General features: G+C 43.2%; 1 protein-coding gene across 1 annotated transcript in view; it reads right to left on the minus strand.

The window, feature by feature from the left end:
• KLHL29 (kelch like family member 29) overlaps positions 1-6,186 on the minus strand; it is a 117,469-nt gene extending 111,283 nt beyond the window's left edge. The window contains exons 1-3 of the mRNA XM_044289270.1: positions 6,175-6,186; positions 4,631-4,829; positions 2,719-2,901 (exon numbers count right to left, since the gene is read on the minus strand). Of these exons, the coding sequence (XP_044145205.1) occupies positions 2,719-2,901; positions 4,631-4,829; positions 6,175-6,186 (394 nt within the window). The remainder of the gene's footprint in view (positions 1-2,718; positions 2,902-4,630; positions 4,830-6,174) is intronic.
• Between the last annotated feature and the right edge of the window lie 6,143 nt (positions 6,187-12,329).

Genomic DNA, 12,329 nt, shown 5'->3' on the forward strand with positions numbered 1-12,329 from the left:
CCACATCATCTCTATTCATTGACCTGGAAGACAATCTACAAAACATTGGGAGAATACAACTTTGGCCACATCATCTCATCGAATGAACTGATAGACTTTTGACAAAACATTGGGATAATACAACTTTGGCCACATCATCTCCATTCATTGACATGGAAGACCTTCCACAAAACATTGGGAGAATACAACTCTGGCCACGTCATCTCATCCAATGAACTGGTAGACCTTCCACAATACATTGGCATAATACAACTTTGGTAATTTCATCTCCATCCAGTGAACTAATAGACCTTCCACAAGACATTGGGATAATACTGCTTTGGCCATGCATCTCCATCCAATGAACTTGTAGACTTTCCATAAAACATTGGGATAATACAACTACGATCTTATCATCTCCATCCAATGCTTACGAAGAGACAAGGGTTAATCAGCAGTACTCTGATCTAAGAATTGAGTATTTAGGAAAACAGAGTTATACAGAAAGTGAAGTGAGATCCTTGAGTGCAGCCTGCCTGGAGCAAGTCATGGAAGCCTCCGACTCTATGCCGCTGAGAATAAGCCAGCCTAAAGCTTTCTCTAGCTAGTGTTGGATCCTGTGGAGCTGATTAGCATTTCTTATTTTACAAATGTTTCCTCAGTGTCTGAGCTCCCTCTAATGCACACAATTGGTGTGGGCAGATCCTCATTAAGCAGCTCGAGCAATAGAATTTAATTAGCCTGCAGACAAATACACAAACAAAAATCCTCCTGAAAGTGCATTTTCTTGCTTGGCTGGTCTATGCACCAAGTCAGTTGACCAACGGGCAGGGGAATGTGTATGGCAGAATAAATAATGCATGTAATGACTTTATCCTTAGCTTCAATACAGACTTAAAACTAGGATCAGTTTAATACCATCTGTACTGTGGTCCCTACTGACGGACATGAGAAAATGAAGACTTAAAAGCCTGTTCATCAAGGCTTCATCGCACACAAGTACAGACACTCTGACGAATACAATCACATAATAAGACTTTTATCGGGCGCATAAACATAAAGCTTTCATGAGCAGACCCCCCACATGGCAGGGATCGCTATACCCATAATATAAATGCTATAAAATACATAACATTTTAATGTCTGTGCTGTGGAGCGCCTTGGGAGGTTGAAAGAAATGGAGATGACCCCAAATGAGATATTACATTTTAAAAGTGTGACTTGACCAATTTGATTTAACCAGCTCTGCATCAGTAAAAAGGAAGAACTGACACAAGGAAAACGTCATTATAGAAAACTATAGTTAGAATCTTATTTAACTGCAGTCTGCTTAGCCTCCATATATCTTTCCACCATCCTAACCTCCTAACAGTCCAGTTAAAATTGGAAAAACCCTGCCAAACATGTACACTTTTTTATTGTAGATTTTTAATGTGTGCCTGCAGTGAATCTTGTTGGCGCACAGCTCAGGGGACACTATTGCATTTTTAACCCCTTAGTGACATTATTAATTTTAGCCTTAAGAACCAATAGGAATCCTAGCGAATGCTTGTAACGAACTTCAAGGTTTTATTATTTCATATTATATCCAATTGATACATGGACGCGTTTCGGCATATCCAGCTTTCATCAGCTGCTGATATAGTGCTTTCATATGCTGGTGAAAGATGGATTTGCTGAAACGTGTCCATGTATCAATTGGATATAATATGAAATAATAAAACCTTGAAGTTCGTTACAAGCACTCGCTGGGATTCGTTTTACTTACGTTGTGGTCTCGTATCCTCCCCGTGCGGGTGTACCCTTGGTCCAGATGCTGGCTATTCCTTGGTTTACCCATGATTATTCCTGACTCGATTTCTAACAGTGATATCTCCTCTGTTGCTGTCATTCTGGAATGTCAGCTTTCAAACAAGTCCAGTTGCATGTTTCTAGCTGCTACCATTCAGGAGATAGCAACATCTAAAGCAGCTTTTCCCCCTCCACTTTCTGCCTGAGCCTAGCTTCGGCAGAACAGTTAGCTACTTTTCCCATGGCCCGAGCTGGACTCCGGCAAAACAATTAGGTGGTTAAAGAAGCTACTACACTAACAATAATATCTGCATAATATTCAACCCTTAGAGTCCCATACATGTATGGCGGAAGGAGGGGAAATAAATATGGAACCCAATCATGAGTGCAGTGGGCAGGGCTCTATAGGAACCAGGCTTGCAATGTAGTACTATCGAACTACAATGTAAGCTAAAAGTGATCTGAAAATCGCATATTGTAGCCTCCTAGGGGAGGTTAAAAGTTAAACAAAAGTTACAAAAAAGTTAAAAAAAATATTTAAAAAATTCAAATCGCACTCCTACCTTTCCCCAGAATTATGGTTTTCTAATGACAAGTATTGCTTGATCCCTCGGTGCATTGGTGTCTCTCACCCTTGTACGTTAGCCGCCAACTACACAAAGACTATTTCAAGAGAGAGCGACCTGGTGGCTCCTCTACAGCGAAGTCCAGATCCTTGTATAGTTTTTAAAGGGTGAATACCAGGGAATCTCCAGGATAACACCCTTAGGTCTAGCCCAACACCAAACCAGTTAGTTGTTACAGTGGATCCACATCCACTATCCGTTATACCAATTTGGTGCTTTACCCAAAAATAATTTGCAATCCATTTAGGGGAGTGTTACTGTGCTCAAATATAATATATATAAATATAAATTATTTGATTATTACATGAAATAAAGTTCTTACCTGACAGATAGATATTGTCCCCTGCGCTCACAACACTGAAAAATTCCCGGTCATAGAAGGGTAGGCTCGCCAGTGGGTACCATTTATTGATTTGTGGATTTAAACAAGTGACAGCTGTCAGTGTCCTCTGATTCATTCCTATCATTTGCCGACCCCCAACTAAAACAATCACTTCAGCCACACCTGCAAAGAGGGAAAGAACACATCAAGCTGCGGTTCCAATGTGCATTTGATAAGCATATCTGCATTTTACTGAATTAGACCTTAAAGCATCCTTTCATAATAGCAGCAGCAGGGGGGTAATGTGCTGATCTTGTGGGAAGCAGTGACCTGTCCACTCACAATTATACCAGTGAGGACTAGACTATGTGGCAGAAAAAATGTCATGACATAGAAATGGATTGAACACTGTGTAGCTCACCACGTCCTGGGAATGGCATGTGCTGATCTTGCAGGGGAAAGTGACTTGTACATAGACATGATTAAGTGAGGAAAAGACTGCATGTGAAAAGGACAATGGCATGCCAAAGACAGAGTGAACTTTGTGTCGCTACCCAGGCGAGGGCAATTATAGCAGCAGGAGAGGATTGGGCTGATTGTGTGGGAGGCAGCGACCTGTTCATTTTTGTGATTTAGTTAGTAAGGACTGGGATGCCTATTATAAATGTCAGCAAGAACATGAGAATGGTGACAGCAGCAGGCAAACAGAGACCTGTACACTCAGATGATGCAGAAAATGTATTCAAGCAGGAAGTTAAAGACAGACATTTAAATAAGGAACAGCACAGATAACATCCTTCAAGCTGTACCATTATATTACAGTATATATTTACTATTTGTACAACACAACAAACTATCGCAAGACTCATGAACATCATCTCCTCAAAATCTGTAACAAATGTCTTAAAGGGACTGTTCACCTTTAAAAACCTTCAGCAAAAATACTTGTTAGGGACATTGGTTAGGGTTATGCTGACATCTTGACTCTTTAGATGTGAGCCTGTGAAAAACCACTGAATAGTTTGTCCATTGATACAGTAAGTTAAAAGAGACAACTCTAAATACCACTAGGTTGTCCACAAAAATAAAAATGTCCACCCCTAGGTTAAGTCATTGACCTAAAATGGACACAAAAGCAATCAATATAAGACACCATCACCATGAAGTAATGAAGGTATAGGTCTATGTCTACTGGTCTTTAAAAGCTATGGACACCTATGAAAGCAATTTTTTTGATTATTGCATTGTACTCATTTTGAGCTAAAAATCATTATTTTCATTTGGTCTTTATTAAAAATGTTGAGCCCCTTTCTCTGTACAGCCTAGAGATTCTCTAGTAGCAGGCTCTGTATATTTACTGTGTTTCGTCAAGCAGCTAAGCTCAGCTTATCTGGGATCTCTGACCTCCTAAACACTCATTATAGCTCAGTTCTTATCTTACTGATAAGAATGTGGCTTAAGTAAGTGTTTTTGAGCTACTGGTAATTTAGAAATAAGGGTTATTAGATGACCAGATCAAAGTGAAAATATGATTCTCACAGCTAGACAGAAGTTAACCCAACTGACAAAATGATTTTAAGCTCAAAATGTGTAAAATGCAATCAAATTGTCCCCGAAGGTGTCCACAGCCTTTAAATTTCATCTTTTGCAGCTATGCATGTATTCTTCATCCTCTTAAGAAACCTGCCCAAAGTACAAGCTGAACCAATGGCAAGTCTTCATATTCTCCAAGAACCACTGATCAGTTACCCACCAGTTATACATTCTAACGTGGTTGTCTTCTCCTGTGCTGACCAACTCTCTTCATGTCTATGCTTCACTCAGAGTTCTACCCTACAGTTCACTAGATTTCCATCCATCCAACCTAACAAGGACAACGAAGAAGAACCATTTCTCCCACCATTTTCATTACCTGCTGATAGTCTTGGCCTTGTGCGTGGAGTTTGCATCTCTTGCCGGGCGTGAGGAAGCATGTGATATCTCTTTGCCTCATTGACTAAATCCCGGCAAGCCTCTGATGACTTTATCAGCTCCTCATTGTCGACAACATTGAGCAGATAGCTTGGATGGATGAAGGGAAGGCGGACGACGGCCAACAATTCAGCAGAATGCTGAAAAAGAAGATTCCACAGAACATGTTCAGTGTCAGACTTTATCTGAGATAGCAGCTCCTTTCCTCTTTTCGTCCTGCAACAAAGAATCTGTTACGGTACAAAGGGCTTGGAATTGAATGGTCTCGGGATGTAGGAACCGCACAGCAGGTTTACTAACATGTATTCAAAGAGGATGGGGTCTTATGTCATTCATATTACAAGTACAAATACAACCAGCTTTAACAAAAGGTTCAATGAAAAAGTACGAGAAGATAGGAAATGGATGGTGTCTCGTCTGTGATCTAGAAAGAAAGCAGGAAGGAACAGACATTTTGGTGGTCAAAGGTGGACTCTTGTTTAATGTTTCCAATAATTTTTTTATGCAAATTGTAAAAAATGTATTTCAATGAGTCTGACACACAGATAGGTAAGGAAAGACATTGCCATGTTTTCCACAGTGATTACATCGGCTGCTAAAACAAGCGCCAATCCCTGATGCTTGCTAATTAGGGGCGGATTGGCCACAGACCTTACGTCGGGGTGGAGTAGGGATGGGGTCATTATTTTTTTTGTGCTGTACCATGTATTTGGTTCTGCTGGGGCAGTATTCTGTGCTGCACTACAGTATTGCTGGCCCCACGTACTTATATTGACCCTGTCTTCCGCGTGCAGAGGTTTTCTTCCGGACGATTCTCGGCATATTTGCCGGAATGCAGACGGAGCCTTACAAACTTCCGGCAGTGCCAGAATACACAGAGATCCGGCAGGCTGTTCCCTGCCGAAACAGCCTGCCGGATCTCCACAGCTAGTGTGAAACTGGCCTAACGTTCCCAAGATTTGCTTTTATACATCACAATAATCAGGTGAGTTTTTTCAGTAACTTGATTGTTGTTTCATCCCCTCATGCTGTTTTATACCAAAAAATAGGGAAATGCCCCGTTTACTTCAGTGGATGGGCTGCCTTCGACTGATGGTTTTTGGGTCAGCATGAAAGATGCTATCAACGACAAACACATTACAGTTCACCGTTTGATCGCTGCATATGTTTACACTAGTCAACGACTGGGAACGAATGTTATCGTCCTGGCCTTTAATATATATAATCAGATTTAGCTGTCCGATTGAGTGATGGATATGGAATGCATAGATAGTATCAAATCAGAGTTGCCAGCTTACTGTAGCTCAGCAACCATTTAATTAAGCTGTGGTATGCCGGCATTGCCACCACACAGTGGATGGAGCATTCTGTCTCCGGCTCCTTTCACTGTTATCTTTCCACCCAAACAGTAGGTGTGCCCCACCGATCTGACACTATATCAGCAATATCTAGAAACAGGAAAAGCCCTTTAAAGGGGTTAGTTACCCAGGTAATCATTTTGATGACCTATCCATAGAATAGGTCATCAACATCATATAGGCGATGGTCCGAGTCCCGGCACAGTCGCCGATTAGCTGTTTCAGGAAGCTGCGGGGCTCATCTGAGCGCTGCGGCCTCCCAGGCGCTTAACAGGAAGAGCGCCATAAATTGGATAGCGGCTATGCTTGGTATTGCAGCTCGGCCCCGTTGACTTGAATAAGGCTGAGCTGCAACAAGGCCATTTGACTGACGTGCGTTGATGTCATATGGCTTAGGAAGAGCGCTCACGGAGAGACCAGCTTCTTCTAACAGTTGATCGGTGAAGATCTTGGGTGTCGGACCCCCACTGATCTGAGGATGACCTATGAGTCCCTGCTTCAGCACACAAAACACCGGCATAGGCGATCTTTGAAGTTTCAGAGATTCTTCTTTATTTCAAATATTTATGCATAAAGGATAAAAACAACGCATTTTGGGGAATCTCAAGTCCCCTTCATCAGGTTGGAAGTTACTATACCAGTGTTACTATACCAGTGTTTTGGGCGCCGAAGCCGGGACTCAGGGATTTTGACCTATGTATCTCCTTGTGAGATTGGGCATTTCATTCCTGCGGCAGCACACTCGACAACTGAACTTCTGGTACCAAAAATCTTACAATAAGGTTGTGCCTATCTCTAGCACAACCCTCTAAGGTGAGCCTCCATTTTTCACTCTATTGATCATACAAACGGTGTAGAACATACTACCCTATTGTGCGCCTTGTTCGTGCCCCAACTATCTAGGCATGCCCGAATATTTGAATTCCTATCCTGAGATTAGGTCATCAATATCAATTCGTGGATAACCCCTGGCCATACACATTACATAAATGTCAGCCCAATCCAGCTATTTCGGAGGGACTGGCCAACCATCTAATGTGGACTCTCTCCTGAGAAAAAAAGTTGGTGGAGATAAGGGTTGGGCATGTTGTATTTCAACAGTCCAATCTTTTTTTTCTGGTGAGACAAGCTGCTGCCGGATGAGCATGTAATGTCTTGTAACTGCTCAAAGTACCTTACAATCTAATATCTCTCCACCAGCTGCTGGCAGTACCTTTTTAGGATAATTGTCAGAAGATACACTGTCCCGAGGAACCCTACCAAAGACCCCAGAGCTAGGCAACCCAGCTGGGCCAATAAGCTCTTCAAGTGTGGTATCAGATGGGTCTCTGATGTGCAGGTTCTATGTCCAGAGCAGAGACCACCTTCATAGGTGGAGGTTCTATCTCTGTGTCCTTAGCACAGGGGACAAGTCATCGTGTGCCATATGCCATTAAATCAGGGGATTATATAAGTCAATCCAATTAACGAAGAGGCAAAGCAAATAAACAGCAGTATAAAACTTTGGCAATAAGTTTTTCTAGATATTTTCTGCTCTACTTTATTATTCCGCACAATCCCCTTTAGTATCCAATTGAACAATAATAGCTACAACAAGATGCAAATTAATCTAATTTCACAGGCAGAACCATTATAACAAGGACGCATTTCTTGAAAAGGAGAATATTCTCTCTATTCAGAATGCACTTCCATAACCCTCGGGAGCATATGGCAATCTCTAAGGCTTATTTTGTAATAAAGAGACACAGATAACCTTTGGATCGAGGAGGCTGTCTATTCCACTACAATCTGAAAAAAAAAATCCGCCAGTCACAAAGACATTGCATATAGTTGTGCGGGGAATGCAAATCTGTATAGCAAACCATAAAACAGCACACTTATATATGAGGAGAATATATACATTATTGGAATTCTCTTAAAGGAAACTCTTCACAAATACAAACTTCTGTGATTCGCTACCTGTGATGGAACCTACGACATAGGACTGTAGAAATCGTTTTTGTGAAGGGCGTTGTACGCTTTCACAGGATATCCCACTCGTGGGAACAATAGGGAGCATCTGTAATCTGTGTTGGAACCAGACAAGAAGTGCTCATGTTGCCTACAGCGCCTCCGCAGGGGAAATTAAGGATTGCACAATTCCCAAATAAGCTGTTTGTGTAATGCAAATATATGCTGAGCCCTGCAGAGGGAAAGATGCTTTTTCTACTCACTCTCCTTTTAAGGGAGACCCCTCTTTTAACCTACATGTCATAAGAGGGTATTTTATAATGTTTTTGTAAGCCAAAGAGCCCCATTCAGTGGAGTAGCAAGACAGTAGGGGAATGGTGGAGCCTGTGCCCTGGATGTAGGAGGGTGTGATGGGGTAAGGGGGGGACTCATAAGCCATTCTGATTGGACATGGTATCTAAGGGCTGTAAAATCCCATAATTCAAAACTATTTGATATGCCCATTTACATGAACTATAAGAAACTAATTAAGGGACCACAATGGAGCACCAATCCTCCCTCTAATGATGACCATGTACCTCAGATGGCTGCCTGTTGAACAAGCTATGATTTCCGATTCCCCCAGGCAAATGCATGTTTGAGCGTACATTTTCAACAGAGTGAGGGGTAAAACAAGAGGATTGGGCAAGTCCAATCCTTCTCTCCTCTGAGGGACCCCCATACCCATTTCTTGGTTGGCTGGTCCTGCAGAAATTGGAGGGTTTGGCTGATCTTCATGTAAACCCCTTAGAGCTGGCTTTTACAGAGGCTCTGCAGTCACCTGCCAATTGGGGCATGTCACTGCTGAGGCCACTGAATAACTGCAGTGGTCAACGTGACCAGTCATGGGGTATCATCAGTTCTGGAGCCTGGAAACAGAGAGGATGGGAGCCTCTGGGCTGGAACAGAGTGCCTTTCTAAAGGTGAGTGTATTTTATTTATTTTTTCAGTAATTATTTTCGGGGGTCAGACAACCCCTTTAAGTCCTGCTAATTGGCTGGAGGTAATCACATTCTAGATCTCCTTGCTTTTAAAAAATTCTAAAAGAAATCAGATGATCCCATCATTGCAATCCTTTAATCTGTACTCCTTGACTCCAGTTATACATAGATGCCATTTTTCTTGTGAACCTGCACAAATACTGTACTGTATGCAAGACCGTACAGCAGGGAAAGAGTAAAATGCAGTTTTGGAAGATTTCCATCTATCTAACGTCTTCGGTAACAACGACCTGCTTCGGAAGGAGAGTGTCGTCTATATAAATAACATCTGCTGTCATCTATACAAAGTAATTGCAACCTACAGTCATTGATTAATAAATGCTCTGTATAGGAAGTGACATTTGGTCTGGCATCAGGAGAATGTCAATAAAACAAGCAGCGTCTGTCCATCACTGGATGCAGAGCCTCCTCCAGGTCTCGAGATGACCACCTTTATTAGTAGGCCTCATATGTCATGGCATTATCACTTAGTTGGAATACTGATATTTCTAACATCACCTTTGAGGCCTGTGATTGGCTGCAGCCATTATGTAGGCAGTCATAAAGACCACCGGGAGGCACTAAAATGGTGGCCTGGCATGGCGGTGGATTTATTTTCCTGATCTCGGGAAAAACCCTTTCTTTGATATAGCCAGGAATAGCCACAGAGCTATTAGGAACGCCCCTGATGGGTCTATTTGTATAAGATACAACTCAGTTGGGATGGTTGGGTGGTATAATATATGATGGAAAATTATAATCTTAAAGGGGTTGTCTCAGAATGACAACGTATCACATATCCATGGGATGTGTCTCATTGGTGGGGGTCTGATCGCTGGGACCCCCACTGATCATCAGAATTGGGGTTTCAAAACCCCTGTTTGAATAGAGCAGTGGTCAAGCATGGGCACTGCTGCTCTACTTGGGTATCTTGTGTCTCATTGGTGGGGGTCTAATTGCTAGGACCCCCACCGATCTTTAGAATTGGGTTCTCAAAACCCCTGTTTGAATAGAGCAGCGGTTAAGCAGGGGCACTGCTGTTCTACTTGAGTATTTTGTGTCTTATTGGTAAGGGTCTGATCCCCGAGACCCCGACCAATCATCAGAATTGGGGTCTCAAAACCCCGGTTTGAATAGACCAGTGGTGTGGCATGGGCACTGCTGCTCTACTTGGGTATTTTGCGTCTCATCATTGAGGGTTTGATCACTGGGACCCCCACCGATCATCGGAATTGGGCTCCCGAAACACCTGTTTGAATAGAGCAGTGGTCAAGCATGGGCACTGCTGCTCTACTTGGGTATCTTGAGTCTCATCAGTGAAGGTCTGATAGCTAGGACCCCTACCGATCATCAGATTTGGGGTCTCAAAACCCCTGTTTGAATGGAGCAGTGGTCAAGCATGGGAAGGGCTGTTCTACCTGTATAGCTTTGACAGTACCATAGAATTTGGATGTATGCATACTTGACCGCCACTCCATTGAAATGTGGGACATGGGACACTGTTCACATGATTGATAAGGGACCCCTCACTGATCAGCACTTATCATCTATCCTGTGGATAGATAATAAGTTGTCAATCTGGGACATCCCTTTTAATGTAATAAGGAGGGAAAAATCTAAAAATGTTTTGAAAATAGGCAAAAACTGGGCGATTTTTGCATAAATATGACTTTTTTTTCCTGCTGAATTCCACGCAGCAAGTCACAAGGGTCATTCCTGTATCCTGGCTGGGGAGCCAGAGAGGAAGAAGGGGTTAATCCAACCGGCTCTGACTATGCATCGTAAAGTGAAAAGAACCGTTTGTTCTTGATGAGATATTCACACCATACGCCGCAAATGTGATCATTTTCCTTCCACACATTTAAACACCTTCAGGGCAAAAGTTGTCACGCTGTTTAAGTGTTTCTTAAAAGAGAAGTCATATCTGCATGTAGAGCTGACCTTTTAATACAACACGCTGCTGGCGAGGGGAAAAAAATAAAATGTTGCAAAATGGCCGTCATCTCGAATATAGCAACAATCATGATGGGTCTTTTTCGCAGAGCAGCAAGTGTTGGAACATGTGCACGCCAAAACTTCCCGTTACCCTTCAGTTCACTACTCCGGCTGTGCCTCTAAATGCCCAGACCTTGGCAGTGGCTTGGCATTTATCACATGCCGTTCCACCCCCTAGCTGCAACCTTGATACGGGCCATTGCCAAGGAAGAAGCTACAGCCTGAGGCGGCTTGTTGCTGTAAGAAGAGTTCCTCTGCCACATAAATGGCACATGGCAGGTTGGAGGCCTTTTACAGACTTTGCATTGGGGCCAAGGAGCTTCAAGTTGCGCCTCTGGCCGCTTTCAAGGGGTTTTACTATGGCTTTTAACAGATATACTCATGTAGTTTCTTACATCATGTACATCTTCCCTATGCGTATTCTTCTTGCATTTGGACTCTCCTGACCAATTTTCACCATGTAAACTAGTCACTCTGGCTTCCTTCCATCCTGTATGTAGCACTTCCTGTTGCTGTATCCAACCAAACCCAAGATGCACTTCTTCCTCCTCTTCCACAGCTCCAGTACTGCCCCTAACAACGCCAAGCTAGTTTATAGCTCCTCCCACCCAGCTAGTTACATGGACACTCCCCTATCACCACCCCTAACAACGCCAAGTTAGTTTATAGCTCCTCCCACCCAGCTACTTACATAGACACTCCCCTATAACCAGCCCTAACAACGCCAAGCTAGTTTATAGCTCCTCCCACCCAGCTACTTACATAGACACTCCCCTATAACCGCCCCTAACAACGCCAAGCTAGTTTATAGCTCCTCCCACCCATCGAGCTACATACACTCCCCTATAACCCCCCTAACAACGCCAAGCTAGTTTATAGCTCCTCCCACCCAGCTAGTTACATAGACACTCCCCTATCACCACCCCTAACAACGCCAAGCTAGTTTATAGCTCCTCCCACCCATCGAGCTACATAGACACTCCCCTATAACCCCCCTAACAACGCCAAGCTAGTTTATAGCTCCTCCCACCCAGCTAGTTACATAGACACTCCCCTATCACCACCCCTAACAACGCCAAGCTAGTTTATAGCTCCTCCCACCCAGCTAGTTACATAGACACTCCCCTTTCACCACCCCTAACAACGCCAAGCTAGTTTATAGCTTCTCCCACCCAGCTAGTTACATAGACACTCCCCTATCACAGCGCCTAACAACACCCAGCTCGTTTATAGCTCCTCCCACCCCGCTAGTTACATAGACACTCCCCTATCACTGCCCCTAACAACACCCAGCTAGTTTATAGCTCCTCCCACCAGC

Source organism: Bufo gargarizans, chromosome 4, assembly GCF_014858855.1.
Source record: "Bufo gargarizans isolate SCDJY-AF-19 chromosome 4, ASM1485885v1, whole genome shotgun sequence".
Classification (NCBI taxonomy): Eukaryota; Metazoa; Chordata; class Amphibia; order Anura; family Bufonidae; genus Bufo; species Bufo gargarizans.